The sequence below is a fragment of the Thamnophis sirtalis genome, unplaced genomic scaffold, assembly GCF_051295495.1.
Source record: "Thamnophis sirtalis isolate CommonGarterSnake01/CBP01778 unplaced genomic scaffold, rThaSir2_p1.2 scaffold_1, whole genome shotgun sequence".
Classification (NCBI taxonomy): domain Eukaryota; kingdom Metazoa; phylum Chordata; class Lepidosauria; order Squamata; family Natricidae; genus Thamnophis; species Thamnophis sirtalis.
Window position 1 is genome coordinate 27741847 of NW_028261381.1, and position 20553 is coordinate 27762399.

General features: G+C 37.6%; 1 protein-coding gene across 7 annotated transcripts in view; it reads left to right on the forward strand.

The window, feature by feature from the left end:
* Nucleotides 1-20553, forward strand: part of COBLL1 (cordon-bleu WH2 repeat protein like 1) — a 113061-nt gene that overhangs the window by 62198 nt on the left and 30310 nt on the right. For all 7 annotated transcript variants that reach the window (XM_087709641.1, XM_087709628.1, XM_087709632.1 and 4 more), the window contains 6 exons: nt 6558-6743; nt 11604-11805; nt 13086-13314; nt 14657-14695; nt 18352-18449; nt 19421-19660. In XM_087709641.1, the coding sequence (XP_087565767.1) occupies nt 6558-6743; nt 11604-11805; nt 13086-13314; nt 14657-14695; nt 18352-18449; nt 19421-19660 (994 nt within the window). The remainder of the gene's footprint in view (nt 1-6557; nt 6744-11603; nt 11806-13085; nt 13315-14656; nt 14696-18351; nt 18450-19420; nt 19661-20553) is intronic.

Consider the following 20553-nt stretch of genomic DNA (forward strand, 5'->3'; position numbering starts at 1 on the left):
TCCCCAAAATGCAATGCAAGTACTCCCCACACATGTGTCCTGCCCCCATGCATGTGCCCCACCGCCTCCCAATTTGACTTCCAGGTTGGTGCAGGAGGTTTTTGGGGTCCAAAACGGGGTGTGGGGTGGCTTCACAATCTCAACAGCTTCTCCCCCCCCCCAGCATGCCCTAGGTTTCTCCTCCGTTCCTGCCATGGAGAGGCACCTGCGGAGGGTGGAACCTACAAGAGACCAGGGAAGGCACAGGCAGCAGGAATGGAGAAGAAAGCTAGGGTGCACTGGGGTGGGGGAGAAACATAGGGCATGCTGGGGGGAAACTGCTGAAATCGGGGAAGGCCACGCCCCCATGCATGCACTGTGCAAGCGTGTACGTCTCTTGCTGGCCAGCTGGTCTTTGGGTCTCTGCCCAATCTTTTGAAATCTCTCAAGTATCATACTGTATTTTATTTGTCATTTTACTTTATTTTACTTACACTTCCACTTTTTTTCTTCCTGCCTAGAATTTTAGTCCCTCTAGTGGCCCATTTCTATATTTATGAAGTCTCAGGTTTCACTGATGCTTTGTTTTCCCTTTCAGACAATAATCTGTTTCCTGGTTGACAAAACAATTTGTCTTCCCACATAAATATTGTTTTGTTTACTCATTTTTTCAGAAGTCCTAATTTGCAAATTTTTTCTGATCCCTTAATCTGTTTAAAACTTTCTTAGATTACATTCTTATTCAGCTTTTTGTCATTTGTTTGATATTAAGGTTTTTAAAATTGCTATATAACTTTTCTATTTTGGGATGAAATATTAATCACTAGGTAGTTTTTCATATCTGTTGTTTGGAGGACCTCATTTAACTGTAAAACAATTGTAAATCTAAAGGAGATGATGGAACACCAGTATCCTTAAAGGCTCTGCCAGGGTTGAGAATGGCTTTCCTTGTCTCCTGGTGCTCAGACCAACAGAATGACTGCTGTTTCAGTCTCCTTGCAAGGAGTAGCTGTTCAGAGCACAATTTGGTGATCTCTCATCCTCTTCTTACTCAAAAATGTTACATAAATCTACTGCCTTACACAAATGTAAAATTTCAAGTAGTGATAAAATTATCCTTGGTATTCCTAATAATATTGACCAAGCCTCATATCATCTTTGCTATAATTCAAGTTTATTGATTGCAGTCACTGTGTTATTAGCGTGTTAATTGTGTTATCATAAGCCTAAGATGAGGTTGCAAAAGTATCCCACCAGTACTCCTTAGTTATGACTCCAAATGGTATCCAGTCTCTTGACATTCAGGAAGGAGATGGAAACTGAGCTGTTTTGTAGGGCTTTTACTACATAGATAGTTGCTAGAAGAGGAATGAACAATATTTCTTTCATATTGCAGATTTTTTTACTATTTTTTTTACCTATTTTAATATGTGCTGTTAACTACTGAGAGTCTTGCCAGAATGTGATAGTATAAAAATATAAGTAAGTGAGCTATATTACTGTAAATTATTTAATGAAGGTTAGAATTATTTAATGAAGATGGTTTGGAGAATGTAGACATTCTATTCTAAAGCATCCTAATACCCTTTTTAAAACTTTGTAGGTGTAATTATTTTTAGTAGATTTAATACAATTGAGATTATTTAAGTGATTTAACTGGCAATACATTCATATTACTCTTCCTACTAGAAGTGAATTCAACTCAGTTGTGGTAGTTTTAATGTGTATGACATGTTAACATTTGCAAAGAAATCTTTTGAAGGCCCACCCATGACCAGGAGCAATCCATTCTTGTCATGGTTATCTCAGGAAAAAATACTTTTGCGAAAGCAGTTTTCTCACAATTTGTAATAGGCCATGTCCTGTAATAAAGCTCATTAATTCCAGGAGCCACTTAATTCCCCCCCCCAAGAAATTATACTGTTAAGTGCTGTTGCATTCCAGACTTAAATCCCCTTGAGGCATTGCAAAGTCTTTGATTGTGCAGTTTTAACTTGATGTGTATATTTCCTTGTTGCACTTCCTTTACTACTGTAGGGTTCAGGAATGTTTGTACAAGTATTTACATATTTAGCATTTTTTAGAAATGTCTAATGAAAGAACAAAGAAATTGCATTTCCCCAAATATTCAGTCAAAGCCTTAAAAAAACAATTTTGCAGTTTTTTGTGGCATAGTTGATAATTAAATGCACTACTTTTATAAGAGAGGGAGGGAACACTATAGCAGGCCTTTATTTAAATAGCTGCCAGTGCCCTTTCCTTCTGTTTAAAATCATCCCCAAGCATTCTTGAAAAGGGTTTCTACAATATTTTGGCTGGTGGATTATGGGAAACAGAATGTAGAAAGAAAAACACTAAAATTAGCAGTGCAGTTTATAAAAAAATATTCCTGAATCTGGGTTTTTGTTCTATTCAGAGATTAACATGGGAAGCCCGAGTTATTTAAATCTACCTACAACTAAGATCTGTAGTGAGGGAAAGTGAGGGAATTGGGTGAGAACCTGAACTGCACAGCTCAGAGTCAAAGGAGAAAGCTGAAGTGAAAGAGAAAGGAAGAAGTGATAAGAGTCCTGATAATAGCCATCTGACTAATAAGGGGGCATGTTTCCTAAAGACAACCAAAGAACCCTTTTAGACAAGGAAAGGAGATAAAAGTGAAGAATCATATCTAACTGTGTCCTTTTCTCCTCATGAGAAGCAGGTTTATGGGTATAGAAAGCCACAGCTTGCAATGGAGAATTGCAATATAAGCATTGTTACACTAAGTAACTCCACTTCTTCATGTTGCTGCTTTGCACAGCATCCAGGCATCCACCTACTGCAGGAAAGAATGCCTCAAATACTCTGCTGAACACGATCACAGCAACTGGTTGGACTTCATATACAAATTTTCCACTTAATGGTTTAGGGCCTGCTCCCTATTCCTATGCAAATTAAAACTGGAGAAATAGATCTGAAATGCAGGACTTTCTACCTAATATTCTGACGAGAGAAATCTACCTTGGTCTTTCCCACTCATGCACACCCTCCCGGCCCTGCCATAGCTGGCCAGGGGATCGCAAGAGGAGAAGGAGTGGGAGGAGGAGGAGAAAAAGGGAAGCCTCCACCGTACCTTGCGCTCGTTTCTCAGTCAGTCCAGATTTCCAAAAAGTTGCCAAGAACAAAGAAAAGGAGTAGCAAAGAGCCCCAAGGAGAACTTGCTGGAAATGAGAGAGTGAGAAGAGAGAGGAGGGGGGGGGAGACTGGCTGACGGGTGAGCATCTTTGGCGAGGGCGCTCCAGCTTTCTCTGAGCTTGACCTCCGGGATGGGTGTGTGAGGTTTGGCATGACCAGCCTCTTTTTCCCACTGCCCTGAATTTTTTAAAGACGCAGCTGGACACTGCAGGCCCGTCCCCTTTCCATCATTGTCCCGTCCTCCGTGATCCCATTCCCACCCTGCCAGCCCTTTTTTTAGTGAGGCCAGCATCAGTCACATCCCTGTCGGGCCAGTGTCTTGGGGCAGAGAGCAGGTTGTTCATCTCCCCACAACCTGAGGCACGTCCAGCTCCAACATGGGCTGGAAGAAGTTCCAGCAAGAGTGAGGCTCCGGAGAGTCAGTCCCGGCCACTTCTCCATCCCCCACCGTCACCCTTATCTTCTCAGGTGAGGAGGGACTGGGAGGAGAGGGCGAGGGGCAGGGCCAGCCAGTGATGGACAGGGATCCACAGCAGAGGGCCCAAAGAACTGCATGCAGCTCAGGGTTGCCGACCCGGGATAGAGTGTTGACTGTAAAGCAATGTCAGAAATCCAAATTACATTCATAACTTTAGTAGGAAAGAGTAAAGTTATATTCTGGTGTCAATGCTATAAAATATATAGTGAATAGACTTGAACATTTCTATTGAATTTTGACCGCCATACATCAAGAACAGTATTGTAGAGCTGGAAATTCCACAGAAAAGAGCATTTGGCAGAAATGATTGAGAGATTGCAGTAACTATCTTGTGAGGAAAGACAGTATTTGAGGATTTTAGCTTTAAACAAGAAGACGGAGAGAGGTGGAGCAAACATGATAGACAGATGTAAAATACGATGATATAGTTGGACACTACCATGTTTCCCAGAAAATAATACCCTGTCTTATATTTTTCACCACTAAAAAAAGCACCAAGTCTTATTTTGGGGGAGGGGAATATCATCCACTGACTCACATCACTTGCATGTGTCTCCCCTGGCCTCCTTTTCCCTGTCAGAGGCCTTCAGAAACTTCTTCTGTGACTGGCAAGGCTTTCCTGAGGGCCTCTGCAGCCAATAATAGAGCTCCAGATTGATCAAGAGGCCTCTGTTATCGGCTGCAGAGGCCTTCAGTAAAAGCTTGCTGGCTGCAGAATAAATGTCCCTGCAAGGCAGGTCTGTGAGGCCTGGCTGCAACTGTCTGAAGATAACTACCGTATTTTCACCCATATAACCCGCGGGTTATATGCGGTTTTTACATGCACAGCGCCCCCCTGCGGGTTATATGCGTGGGCGGGGTATACGGAAGATATTTTACACGATCGGAGGCTTACCGGTACACAGGCTTCTTTCTCCGTTTCTTCCCCCACCCCGATCTCAGCTGTTTCCTTCTCCTCCGTTCCTTTCCTCTTCCCCAGCTTGCGCAGGCTTGTTTCTCCGTTTCTTCCCCCACCCCGATCTCAGCTGTTTCCTTCTCCTCCGTTCCTTTCCTCTTCCCCAGCTTGCGCAGGCTTGTTTCTCCGTTTCTTCCCCCACCCCGATCTCAGCTGTTTCCTTCTCCTCCGTTCCTTTCCTCTTCCCCAGCTTGCGCAGGCTTGTTTCTCCGTTTCTTCCCCCCCCATCTCAGCTGTTTCCCTTCTCTCTTACTCGTCGCGGGTTATATGCGTGGGCGGGTTATATGCGTGGGCGGGTTATATGCGTGTGCGGGTTATATGCGTGGGCGGGGTATACGGAAGATATTTTACACGATTCGGAAAACCCGCGGGTTATATGCGTGGGCGGGTTATTTGCGTGGGCGGGTTATATGGGTGAAAATACGGTAGTAGGGCGGCTCCACCACCACCCATCCCCTCCGTAGTTTAATTTTTACCCATGGACCCTGGAGTGGGCAGGGTCTTAATAAGGGCTTATTTTGGAGGTAGGGCTTATATTGGGCGCACATATAAAATGAAGCTTTGACTTACTTTTAGGGTAGGTCGTATTTTCGGGGAAACACGCTAGAAACCAGGATCAAGCAATAACGTTCACTGATGGGAGAGGGAGGACACAACTAAGTTATTTCACTATGGCATAGTTATATCTTAGTGTGGAATTTGCTTCTCTAAAATATAGCAATGGCTGTTTATTTGACCATTTTATATGGGGATTAAACCAATTCACGGAACGTAAGTCTGTCAATGACAATTACCGTAGTCACCACAGGTATTTATCATTTATCCTAGTGATATTATGTTCCTGATAATCCATTACTAGGAAACATTTGTGAGTGTGTGGCATTGTACTAGTGCCTCACTTGTAAGCTTATAGGTGTCATATCTGCCATTGTGGGAATAAAATGCTGGAGTAGACAGGCTTTGGATCAGATCCAACAGTGCTCTTTTTCTGTCTTTCTTACAGACAGAGTGGCAACAATTGCCTCCTTCTTTCTTGTTAGGAAGTATCATGTAAGATACATGGGTTGGAATTATCAGGAAAAGAGGCGGAGGAGATGTGGCCAGCTTATATATAAACGTATCAGTCATGAGGCATCAGAAGATGCTTTGTGATCCATGGCTTAGGTGGTGATTGTAGAAGAGTGAAGGGGCTTTTTGCAAAACGCCAGCCAAGAGGAAAATATAAAGCGGGATATTTTATATGTCCAACCCCCTATTAAGCCTATGGCATTCTACTTCTCTCTATCTACAAGGCTTACACTAGAATTGCTGTGTATTTAGGTCTAATAGTGGGAAATCAAGCTATGCATTAATTTTGGCAATGACAGGCAGAAAGAATTCTAGGATTTGCAAAAAATAATATTTGTGGTACCTCAAAAAGTGGTGCAGTAATGTTTGAATAAATATATTCAAATGAAATTTAAACGTAGGTGGCAAAATGTTAATAAAGCAAGAATGCTTTATTAAGTAAACTACAACAGCAGCAAATTACTTACACCATTAATTATTTTCATGACATAACTTAAAATGTATGATTGAGAGATTCAGAAATTAAAGCATTTAGTTAAACATAATACCAGATTTGGGGGTGAAGAGCCCATGCTTGCGCTGCATAATCAAGTAAAAGTCTTTTTAGGATGTTTATTTATAGTATTTGGACACCATCTTAATTTGGCCACTCTGTCTTTTTTGTTTGATAATGCATTTTGATAGAAAGTTTACTCTATGCTTTGGTAAAGTTTACTGATTATTTACTTGCTTTCCTTTCCATGTTTAAGGATTATATAGTTTCTTTTAATTTTAAAAAATCCATTGGGAATAGAGGGTCTTCTAGTATCAAACTAATGTCTTGTTTCCCAGTGTTGGGAAATTCAATATTTTCCATTGAATTTACTTTGTCTAATCCCCCCCCCCATTTTTGTTTTATTATAGGCGGAAAGCCAAGTCAAAAGCTCCCCTTCCTCCACCTGAAACTAAAGTTACTGATTGCTCATCATTTGATGATCTAGAACTGGCTAACTGCACGATGGACCAAAAAGAAAATGCAATTGACAGAGACATTCAGCTGTCTGTGATTCTTCCTGGAGAGGTGATCAAGACTACTAATATTAACGGCAGGTATGTTGACCAAAATTTTGAGGCTGTTTTGTGGATGAAAACTGGTGTTTCAGAGGGGCATGGGTTTGCGTATAATTTATTAAGTTAAATTATTTACATGACTGCCAATCTCACACACAGATTCTGAGACTTTCAGTACTAATGCCAAGGTGGAAATCTTTCACATTAAGCTTCACTCCTGACACGCCCATGTTTTTTGTCAGTGATGTGGAAGATATTTGTGATTGTCACCTTCACAGATGCTAAAATTTTCCAGGTTAGTTGGCAACTGAGGGATTTCCTAATATTCTTCCATCCAGATACTAACCACTCTACAGTATTTAGCTTTTTAATATCAACTTATTTGGCTAAAAATTGCCATCTTCTGTATTCAGGATGGTTATAATCATTTAAACAGAATTTCATTACATCAAACATCTTCAGTAGGAAATGAGCAAAATAGATTAAGAACAAACTTTATTTCCAGTTAAGCAGAATGTCTATATACTTAATTTTAAGCAGCAATGAAGGTATTGACATTTCATGTTGAAATTGTTCCATTTTTGTTTCCCTTCAAAGTTTATCTTGTGAGATATGCCAGCTTTGAACAACATTGAAGAATGGACCAATGTTGGTTTCAGCCAGGCTTTCCATAGAAATCATGTAATTGGCATCTAATTTTCCAACCTTGTAAGATTCTTATTATCATCCAGGATTCAGGTCTTGGGACTATTGTAGGACTCTTGGGGTTTAATATCATAAGATTGGCTATACCAGCGTAGAGCTTAGTTTTACACCTGTCTGCTATAGTTACATGGCTTTCGGTTCTCCTTTTCTCTTCAGAATTACGTAGATACTTTTAATCTTTACATTGCCATTTCTTACCAATTCTTGATTATTGTAATCCACTCAGATTTCATAGCTGTGTATATCTTTAGGCTGCATAGATGGACTGGTTCATTTCTTAAGCTCTAGATAGATTGTATCTATATTCAGAATCTGACTCAATTTTTGTCTTCATCTGAAGACTGATAGTAGACCAGTCTCCTTTTTCTCATTATGAAGATATAGAAACTAGAAACAGTCAGTATCCTTTATGTGAACAATTACCTGCACAGGTTTAATATTTTTGAATAGATAAAAGTCAACCTTCAGTCTTTTGAAATGACTCTCTTAACATTAATACAAAGTGATATTTAGTAATGATGGCCATTTGTCAAAGTTCAAGTTTGCACTGGGATACTGATTGCTTCTAGTGATAAGGAGGATCAGACACTAGAATGGCTTTGGATAATATATGAGATAAGATGCTTAGCATATACACCATTTTTGAGTGTTAGAGACTACCATGCTATCTCTCCAAGGAGCAGATCATGGTTTTCAAACTATTGATTGCTGTTAAAATATTGGCATTGAAAAGTCATGTGTCTGGTCTATCAGTGAATCTTGAAACCATACTGGAGAGAGAATACAGTAGAGAGCAACGCTACTCTGTGTCATCCATTAACCAGCATTCCTCCTTTTCTATGCATTGTTGTAGGAACCATAGAACCATTTCTAAGCAATGCTTTCAGCCTTACTGTTCATCCTAAACTGTTAGATCTGTCTGATCTTTTCATTCTTTCAAGAACTGTTCTTTCCCCCCTAGAGATGTTGAGATCAAGTCTAAACTGGTTTTGGCTATTCTTATCACCCCCTCCCTTTTCATGTTCACAGCCTTGTGTTTGGAGGCACACTGATTCACTTTAGAGAAACTTGTAAAACTGTGATATCAGATTGCTGGATACATACTGAGGGGAATGCCATTGAGTTTGGTGCTCTCCCTTCTAAATTTGCCACCCAAAAGAAAGAAAAAAATCACAAGCATTATTTGTACACACCAACACTTCTTTCCAACCTTTGGTTTTTACATAAACTGAAATAAGTTCCGCTTCTCTGCATGCAAAGTATCTTCTTTCACAGGAGAAATAATGGATTCAGTTTCTTGCTGTGTATCTTTAACCAAAGATTGAGTAGATATTTGCCACATTCCTTTCATGCTGCAGCTGAATTTGAGCAAATCAGGTGGAACATTTTCTCAGCCTCAGAGTCTCTGCTGTTACTGTAGATGCCTTCTTGATTTGTTGAGATGTGAGTCCTTCCATACTAGTTCCTTGGGTTTGTTGATCTTTGCTTTGACTCTGTCAAATATCATCTTTCATTCCTATTAAATAGTTTCTATAGTTGAAAGATCAAAAGAACCATTATAACCTACCATTCACATTTTTTCATGGATTCTTGATGACTCACACATCAAAGACAGTGAGTTCACAGAAGAAACCAAATTATCTGACATACAATATGCAGAAATCTATGTACAGAATTAGTTCTTTAAATGATTGTTTACCCTTTTCACCATTTTCTTTTCACCTTTTCTTACTGGTGGCTCAATTCTTGTTTGGAACTGGGAGAATTCACTGTGACGAGCTAGAGAATGTTCTAGAGTGTTGTTCTGCGCAGTACAAACCTGCATGCGTTGATTGCTCAGATAACTAAAGAATCATAGGTAGCCAGTTTTTCAGTATTTTAAACTTAGATTTATAAATTTCAAAAAATATTCTGATCACTCAGTGAATGATCTCTTTCCTACCTTCTTGAAGCTATTTTTTCTAGGGCAATCCTTTAATTTGTTTACATTCTTTGCTTTTCTGCAGATCCCTGTTTAAAAAAAAGGTTACTAATGAATGCTTATTTTGTAAGTGAAATATTAAGGAACACTAGTTCTGTTTACAATTAGTTGGATGCAAAGCCAAATTAATTAGATTTTTTTTTTTAAGTAAGGCTCTTATTATTGTGGGCGAAAGCTTTTATTAGGAAGTAGGGAATTGATTTCACATCATCTCTTCTATTCGTTATTAGGACCAAGCCAAACACTACTTTAAAGATACAGATTATGGTGAAAAACCTCTGTACAGAATGTCAGTATTATATATGGAAAATTAAACTCAACTTTTTAATTCAAACTTTTTCTTCTTTTTTTCAAAAAATAGTCAATGACATTTCTACAAAAGTTCTTTTCTTTTACTCGCCCAGGTGTTCAGATATTTCTGTGCAACTGCATTTCGTGATATCAATGTAGACAGCTGGCTTGTGTCAGCAAGTACCCAGCTGTTGGAAATCAATAATCACTTTGTTAAAACAAACACCTGGATATATTAAGAGGAAAAGAATGACTTATCTCTTATAAAGGTTCTGATAGAAGAGTTTAAACCACAGATGACATCAATCCCCATCCAAAATAATGCTAGTTACCTTTCTGAGAAAGGAAAAATGTAGTAATTCTAAGCATTATTAATGTGGGTGGGGATTGCATTGTAGGAATTCCTTTATGAACGATACAATCAATTTATTTCAAATGCTTCAAAGGTTTAGGAATGTAGGAAGCTTCATGCATGAAAAAATAATACTTTATAGTCAAGGCAGCCACTATTACGCAGTGGCTTCCACAGCAAGTGGCAGTGCTGCTAGAATGATGCATGCACTTATATCTTCACACTAATGCTGTCACAATGTAGTGAAGTCAATCAATCATTATTATGGTCACAGACCAGCAAATAAAAGGATTAAAACAATAATAGTAAAAAATAAAAATAAAAGATAGAATAATATATTGTGATTGGTGGTGGATTAACAGTGGGCATTAAAGTTTGCTTAGTTTTACATATAGCATAGCAGAATTTGGCCAGATTCAGAGAAGCAATTTCATATTGATCTGATAACAGTAGTTGCACATAAAAAAGATCAGTATTTCCTGGAATGTTTTATTAGGTAAGTTGTTATCAATTGAGTCCATACGCCCTTATAGAAGATGCAGTACAGCAGGATGTGAGCTATAGTTTCAATGGTCTCTTGTCCACAGAGGCATAATCTCAGCTCATATGGTATTTTTTTGTATTGGCTCTCCAAAAGTGCTGTGGGAAGTTCATTGCAGTGTCCTTAAGGGTTAATGCCCTTTGGATTTTTCAATGTTTATTTGATGTACATATCTTACTGCTTTAAAGGGGAGAGTTTGAAATAAACATTCTTTGGAAGAGCAGCCCAATCTTGTTGGATTTCCAGATTTTTAATACATTGTTTAAGTGCACACCCTTACCCCCCTCATTAGAAGCACTTCCCTGGAGAAATCAAGATACTGGAGTTTTTGTGAGATGGTCCTGAACCATACTGATTTGAAATTGTGTTCTATAAGGAAAAAACTCAAACCTGTAAGGAAAAAGAGTAGTTTTAACCAGTGTGCAAAAATGTAAATCCATGTTCTTGTCTCGATTTTGGCTAGTCTAGACTTCCTACTGCATTTGGGATGCAGTGTGCTACCTGAAATATGCTCTTAGGAATTTAGATTGCCCTACCCAGAAGAGTAAAAGAAGAGTAAAATCAGGGGTGGGTGCCTACCGGCATTAGTATCTGTTCACTTCGCTAGCATGCAGGCTAGACACACATTGCCCGCACATGCACAGTTCACTGTAAATTGTTCTGTGCATGCACAAAGACCATGAAAAGCTAATAAAAAACATGCTGGCAGCAGAGACCAGGGAACCAGTTTGGGGGTGTGGCCAGCCTGGGTTGTTGCCGGTTCTGCGACCCAGGCCAAATTACCGCTACCGGTTCGCCCGAACCAGTGTGAACCGGTAGAAACCCACCTCTGAGTAAGATCCTAGATGATCCCCAAACAGTAATTCTGAGGAGTTCTTAGCTGAATATAACTTCAGTGCTCCAGGAATATACTGTGCTCTTGGAAAAATAAAAATATTGAATTTCTATATTCTGATCTATAAACTTGCCTGAGATAAAAGACATAGTGTATTGAATATTTATATATAATATTCTATCTTTTTTTTTAAGCAAACCAATGATGGACTTATTGGTATACCTTTGTGCACAATACCATTTAAATCCTGCAAGCCACACTATTGATCTGATGTCACCTGATAAGAAACCAATCAAATTCAAACCTAATACACCTATTGGGATGCTTGAAGTTGACCAAGTGATTTTAAAGCCAAAACAAATGGATAAGAAAAAGCCTATTCCTATCATCCCAGAGGTGAGAGAATCTTACTATTGTCATTCCTCTACATATTTTTCATATATTTAACACTTAAATGAATTTTATTCTGAAGACTGTGGAGGTAGCATCAAAATTGTTCATTAAATTTTCTCTGAATTATAATTATCATGGGTTTTGCTTTGACATACACAACACACGCACACACACATATGGAAGCAATAATACTCTGCTATAGGCCATATGTCAGCTAAAGATTGCTCACAGATGCCAAGGTACTTGTGATACTGCATAGTCAGCATTTGTGGTTGCACAAAATTATTATTTTTTAATTCAGATGAATTGAAATTTCATGACATTTGTAATAAGAGTGTGTTAATCTTGTAGGACGTTGTATCCTTGTGCAAAATCTTGAGATGCAGTTGTAAAATCTCACAAGAATACAGGAATATTTTAATATGCAATTAAAAAAATTCTTTGGCCACTAATGTATTATTTATTTGTAAAGTGTATACTTCTCAAGCAGATCATCGACACCTAATAAAATTAAAAGTCATGCCATTTGACTCATTAAAAAAAAAATCCATTGCTGATCCATATTTTAGATTTACCTATTCAGGCTGCAGTTATTTGATTTGGAGCCTTCTTACCTAGAGAAGATGGATGCTTCTTCTGTTTGTTTGCAACTTCTCCCTAATATCCTAAAAATTGATCCTGGCAGGCCTTCCTTTTTAATAAGATTTCTTGATATTATACTTACGATTGTTTTCCCCTTTTCCTGAGGGGAAAGAATATTAAAAGCTAAAAATAACCCTGCCCCAATTCATTCCACAACGTATCAGTTTTAGGGTAGTATGTGTGAATGAGGAAGGCCTAACTTTGTATCTTTTAGGGAACTGTGAAATGGAATTGAATTTTCTTAAATTCTTAGAAGAGTTGAAGAAAGCTGGGACTGAATTACTGTTCTATGATATTTTCCTTATGTTAAGTATTGCAAACATGTTTTGTATTAATTAAGAGCCGAGGTGGCGCAGTGGGTAGAGTGCAGTACTGCAGGCCACTTCAGCTGACTGCTAGTTCGGCAGTTCGGCGGTTCAAATCTCACCGGCTCAGGGTTGACTCAGCCTTCCATCCTTCCGAGGTGGGTAAAATGAGGACCCGGATTGTTGTTGGGGGAAATATGCTGACTCTGTAAACCGCTTAGAGAGGGCTGAAAGCCCTATGAAGCGGTATATAAGTCTAACTGCTATTAATGGACTCTGTAGAGCTATAGTGCACATAGTGTGTTGAACTATTTTTTAAAAATTATATTGTTTTAGCAAACTGTGAGAGTTGTGGTGAATTACAAGAAGACACAGAAGACAGTTGTCCGAGTTAGTCCTCATGCACCACTTCAAGAAATTGTGCATCTTATCAGCAGCAAATGTGATTTTGATCCCTTACACACTGTTTTGCTAAAGACCTATCAATCTCGAGAGACTCTTGACCTAACAAAAACTCTTAATGACCTTGGACTCAGAGAATTATATGCAATGGATGTCAGCAGAGGTAAGACTTATGGGTTGTCTGTCTTCAGAATGGTTTGCTGAAAGAAATGCTGTAAATTTATTACACTTTTTGGGGATATACTTCTATTTCTGCATTCTTATTATTGATCTAAAATAAAAGACATGGTTGATATATACATATGTGTGTGTGTGTGTGTGTGTGTATGTATAGATAGATAGATAGATAGATAGATAGATAGATAGAGAGAGAGAGAGAGAGAGAGAGAGAGAGAGAGAGATAGAGATAGATAGATAGATATAGATAGATAGATAGATAGATAGATAGATAGATAGATAGAGATAGTGATATAATAATATACATTCATTTTCCATTTATATTGCTAGATTATCTCATAATATGCTAGATAAAGTAACTTTCTAATATTTTATTTCCTAATTTTGGAATCCAAATCAGACAATTTTTCTGACTCACATGTTCAAAGTTCATTCTGTTTCCCCCTTTTCAGCTTTCAGGTACAATCCCTTCCCCGAGACAGCTGACCATAAATGGCATGGGAAACCAGTGCAAATGGTGTCAGATAAGCCATAAAATAGGAATATCTCAATATAGTGTAATGGTTATAGTATTGGAATAGGACTTAGGAGAGACAAGATTCAACTTCATCCTCAGCCAAAAAACCTCAGTAAATGTCCCAAAGGTGTTTTTTTAAGAGTCAATTGGACTTTCTGATTTTATCTATTTGTGGATGTATAAATCCTTCAAAGCTACTTGGATGAGAAGCGAAATGTCTTCAAAGAAAAACCAGAAAGTCCAGTTGCCTCTTGAAAAAACAACTTTGGGACAACCCTGACCTGGATGATTGAAAATTTCCGTAGACAAACTCAATGGATGATTTTAGGCCAGTCATACTATATCAGCCCAATCTATTCCTCTTGGTTTGTTTTTAAAGTATTGGAGGAAATTTGGTGTGTGAGACTCTAATACTCCTTTGTTTACAAAGGCTTCCATGAGTGTTTTAAACAATACTTTATTCATTTATTTCTATCCTGTTTTTATTTTTACAAATTTCTCAAGGTGGTGAACATTTCCAACAGACCTTCTTCCTCCTGTTTTCCCACAACAGCCACCCTGTGAGGTGGGTTAGGCTGAAAGAGAATGGCTGGCCCAAAGTCACCCAGTCGACTTTCACATATATGCTTCTGGAACTTTTTATAGTGTAAAATGTATTGTCCACTAATTTACAATAGGGCCTTTCTTTCTAGATGGGATCAAATAGATTTTTTTTAACATCTTGCCTGTATAGCCTTCAGATGTTCTGTTGAAACCTTGTAAAGAAACATTTTAAGTACAATTAAATTTGCATTTCTTTTTCTCTCTCTAGCCACACCAACTACTGAATACACCTTGTCTTCATTACAAGGTGAGTCATCTTGAACTTAGGGATACCAACAATAAAACATTGAGATTCACAACTATTCTTGTTTAATGATGTTAGAATTACAGTACTAATTATCATTTATTTAAATGGGATAACACTGGATTTATATTCGATAACATTGATTATGTGTAGTACATCTAATATAGGATTACTCTTCAATGCTCAGATAACTGTTGAACAACAATAGAGTAATTGTGCCCAATTCTTTCTTTGGCCTTACCTGAGAAGTGGCATAAGGCCTGAGAAGAAAAAAATATATACAAGACTTTCCACTCTTAAAAATTTCTACTATATCACTGGAAGTACATATTTTTGGGGAGAAACTCAGAGATTAAATATTAACCACTCTCACCCAAATTAATAAATGTGACAAAGTGTAATATATAGCATGTATTTGTATAAAATCAATGGTCGTCATGATTAAAAATGAAAGAGAAAAAGGGGAAACAGGTATCTAGAAAACCTATGATTTACTGCTCTGAAGATTATGATTTGTTTTCTCAAAAATCTCCTTTGGGGAAAAAACAAATCTTAATTCAAATGGTGGCAGATGGCACGTATCAGTACTGTATTCCATTGTTGCAAATGGAGTACGATGCTTGATGCTTTGATCTCGTTTAAGGTCTAGGAATATAGCCAAATAAAAATAAACCTCAAATAGTATTGACGAAAGAAATTGGATCTATAAACTTGGAATAAAATTGTTGATTAATAGATCTGAAATCTGTATATATTTTCTAAACAAATATAATATAGTGTTTAATTTCTTTGAGTATAAAGGTCAATATCTTAGTAGACTTCTCTGCCTTTTCCCAATATGATTCCCTGAAAGTTATTTTTGTTTCAATCTCCTTCTTCCCCACCTTCCCCAGCTTTTCCCATTTTATACATCAGTAGAACCTAAGTAGGACATGGATGGATGTGACATAATATTTTTACTTTTTAAAATATTAATAATAGTGGAGTCTCCTTTGTATCATGTAATGGTAAAAGGTTAGGGTTCCAGCTAAGAATAATCAAGGTAGGAAGTTTTAAAAAGATGGGAACTGGAATTTCTTGCTTTTTGTGAAGAGACTCATATTTTTACCCAAAAATCTAGTTTTTACAGAAAGATTGGATAACTCCATGTAAGTAAACATGAAGGAAGTATTGTCATTTTAATTAGTAGATTTTCTAAAATGTTTGTTGAAGAAGAAATTTTTTATGGAGAAGATTGTTTTCTAATGATGACCAATTGGTTAATGTTTAGTCCTCCTGAATGTATGTGGCTTTACCACAGATTCTCTAGAACAAATGCATAGCTGTTTTCAAGATCTGTATAATAAGCTTCTAAATCAGTGATTTGAATCAGACTCCAGACCCCTTTTAAATGGCAGCAATACCCATATTATATTCTTGCATTCATAATATTTTTCACAATTATGTATGGTTTTAATTTAGTAGCTATTTAACATTCTGTTCATCTTTCCAAACTATCATATGCTTTCTTTTATGTATAGAAATGAATATTATATCTCTATGTCATCTATCTATCTATCTATCTATCTATCTATCTATCTATCTATCTATCTATCTATCTATCTATCTACATATACATACATACATACATACATACATACATACATACATACATACATACATAATGTACAGTTATAATTGCTTTAATTTGGGGGGTTTAAACTCTTTTATTTACTTAATTTGTGGATATATATATATATATATACACACACACACACACACACACACATACATACACACACACACATACATACATACACACACACACAAACATACACACACACATACGTACATGCAGGATAGAAATATACTGTATATAGAAATATATACAGTATATTTCTATACTGTATAGGTATATACAGTATAGAAATATACTGTATATAGCACATGGAAATTCAGATACATTTATTTAGGGCCAGGGAAATGAGATCTTTAGGATTGATTTCACTTGCCATTGGTAATCCTACCATGACAAAATGGGGATGCTAGATACTGTAGACTTTTATGTTTTCTTTCTTTGTTGGGCTAGCTTTCATTCACAGTCCACTTCCTTTCAAATGAATGCAGAATGCCTGTTGGTCAACCTTGGATAGTGTTATCTATCTAGCGCCATTTGCAATTGGAAACAATTTTTACTGTGCTAGATCATTTATTCATTACCAGTTGCCTCTTTGTTGCAAAGAGCCTGAGCTGATTTATTCAATTTTTAAAAATTGTTCTAATTTTATATATATTTTTATATATAAAGATTTTTATCAGCTTCGCTGATAACGGATAAGAGCCTGTGGCCTAACGGCTAAGATCTCTGCCTAGTATGTAATATAGCCCAGGTTCAAATCCCAGTAAGGGTATGGCTAGCTGATGAGAGCTAAATAGCTTGAAATAGATCTGTACTAGTCTCCCTTTATTTATTTATCAGCACAAATAAAATATATGTATGTATGTATGTATGTATGTATGTATGTATGTATGTATGTATGTGTATATATATATATATATATATATATATATATATATATATATATATATATATATATATATATATATATATATATATACATATACATATACATATACATATACATATACATATATATATATATATATATATATATATATATATATATATGCACACACACACACATACATACACACACACACATACACACACACACATACATACACACACACACACATATATACACACACACACACATATATATATATACATACACATACACATACACATACACATATACAAAATATCCAGCATTCAGCCTTTAGAAGCTGATTAGGTTTTAGAAGGCCAGACAAGGAATAATGGATCGAAACTGATCAAGGAAGAGATTCAACCTAGAAATAAGGAGACATTTTCTAACATTGAGAGCAATCAATCAATGCAACAGTTTGCCTTCATAAGTTGTGGGAGCTTCATCACTGGAAGCTTTCAAGAAGAGACTGGGCTGCCATTTGTCAGAAATGGTGTAGGGTCTCCTACTTGGGCGGTGGGTTGGACTAGATGACCTACAAGGTACCTTCCAACTCTGTTAATCTGTAGAAGGAACTATGATACAGTATAGGTATAATAGTTACTTCCTAGACAACTGGAAATTGAGGAGGCTGTTAGGTAAACAGGTAATTGCACATTTTTCTGCTTTTCAGTGAAAATGCCCACCACTGTTCACAGGAAGACTATTAGAAGAAAAATAAAAAAGCCTCTGCTCTGATGCATTGATGTTAAATGCAAACTAATTCAGTTGTTTGGATTCATATAACCCCATTCATTTCTTTGCAATAAATCTTGCTAAGGAGAATTCTTTGAGAATTATGCATAGTAAGAATCAAATTTCAGTTTTAAGCAGCTTTTATTTTATATATTAATCAGAAAAAGATATGCAGATTACATCTTGCTTTGATACAGATAAAATAGTTTTAATCTAAAATGGCAGAAAATGTGTCAGACTAAAGATTTATTATCTGTATTACAAAATAGTTTCCCATTGATAGTACTGAACATCGTACAGATTTTCAACAATCTATTATAAAATAGAAAGAGAGACACAGTGGAGAAAATAATAATAGAAGCTGGAAGTTGTGACACAAAGATACTTTTTTTTAAGACTCTTTTCAGAACGCGCAAAATTCAGAGAATTTGAAGGAGAAAGAAACTAAAGGATTCTTTGGCATTTTTCAACGGAGCAAAAAGAAACGGCAACAGGTAACAAACATATAAATGTTCATAATTATGGTAAGGGAGAATGTAAGCTTGAGCAGGTCATTTTGAGCTGGCCTGGATGGTTTGTCCTGCTAAAGTTAACTGGAGTGGTTATTTTTTAGCCCCATAACTTCTTTCAGTTTCTCTCACAGAGGAAATGGCCCAAATTTCCTGATCAAAAGTCATGGAGCATCCCCATTTCTTTGCTTCTAAGAATTACTCTCTTATACACATAACATCTGTGCATACACTATATCATCTGTGCCTCACTATAACATCTGTGCCTCACTATATCAGTCCCAGCTCTTCCTTATTATCCAAAGATTGCAACCAAAGGAAACTATTCTACCCAAGCTCCGAAGACTCTATTTTTGAGCTGTTTTCTTAGATTTAACCATTGTGCAAATATTAATATTGTGACATCTCCTCCTTGCCTCTGGAATAAGACCGCCTGTGGTTCTGTCTCATTCTTCCTCCTCAGTGTAATGGATTCTCTGAGCTTGGGAATGAGAATATTTGCAAAGCATTGCAGAATGAGAATAGAACAGAATTGCTGACAAATGGAAGCAGTGGAAATTGTTGATAGGTGAAAATTAAAATTATAAATAAATACGAATAGATGCACATTATATTTGTGTCTTGTAAATAGGTAGCTAGTTTTCCCATAGACCAGGGTGTCAAACTCGATTTCATTGAGTGCCGTATCAGGGTTGTGTTTGACCTCGGGGTGGAGGGAACCTGGGGAGGGTTGGCTAGGGTAGATGTATCCAGCTCAACATCACTCTTGTCGGGGCACCGGTGGTGGCCCGAGCGCTCTGCCAGTGAAAATGGAGCTTGGGAGGACCGTGCATGGCCTTGTTTATGCTACATTTGAATGTGACCTTGTAATAAATGTGAATAATTCTTGGTTCAAAGAAGTTGGATGGTTGAAAATCTAATCTTTTTTTTCCTATCTCCACCCCAACCCCAATAAGACGGCCAGTGCTCCTGCAACACCACTCATGAACAAGCCAAGGCCGGCCTTTTCTGTGAGATCCAGTTCAATTTCAAAACAGTACGACTCAAACACTCTGCCCTCTGAAGTGCCCAAAAAGCGCCGAGCACCTTTACCTCCCATGCCTGCTTCTCAAAGTGTGCCCCAGGATCTGGCTCAAAGCCAGGACAAACCTAAGATCTGTATGCTGAAATCCAGTAGTGTGGATGAAACTGATAAGGTTGGTTATTAACCGCTTGCTCTTTATTTCTCTCTGGGAATAATTTTAAAATAATGTATGAATAGTTTAATGAGAATAATCACCATCATACCTTCCAATTAAATTGTGAGAGTTGACTTAATCCAATTTTAAATAATGCTTCTGAAATCAACCTTGGCCACAAAATTACTTCTATATGTTCAGATTTCATGCTGAGCATAATGGATCAACGACATCAGCAAGTGAAAATTCAGGACCACATTGGTTGGAAACAAGCAGAAGAGGTCTTCATCTTGTAGTAGATAGACAATGGCTAAAAAGATGATGATGATGATGATGATGATGATGATGATGGTGATGATGGTGATGGTGATGATGATAACTATATCGGACACGTAGACAGGGTAGATCAATGATGGTGAACCTTTTTCTTATGGTGTGCTAAAATTGTGTGTTTGCGCTATCGTATGTGCACACGTGCCCACACCAATTCAATCCTCCCCGCCCACCTGCACATGTGTGTGCAGACATACCCACCCATGCGCATACACTCATGGCCCCCCAGGCTCCAGAGGCTTTCCTGAAGCCTGGGAAGGGCGAAAACAAACTCCCCAAACTTCCGGTTGGCTCATTGGGGCCATTTTTCACCCTCCCCAGCCTCCAGAGGCTTTCCTAAAGCTTGGGGAACTCACTGGCTCTCCAGAAGGCCAAAAATCAACTGGCTGCTATGCCGGCGCTGACGATTAGCGTGCCAGCAAATATGGGCAATAGGTTCGCCCTCATGGGGGTCGATCATAAGAAATATATTGTATGAGTTTGGGATGTAAGCCTGTGTTTCAAGGATTTGTTACATTTATGGTAATAAGACATGGAGGAACATGCTAAAACTTTGCTCCTATTAGAATCCTTGAAGA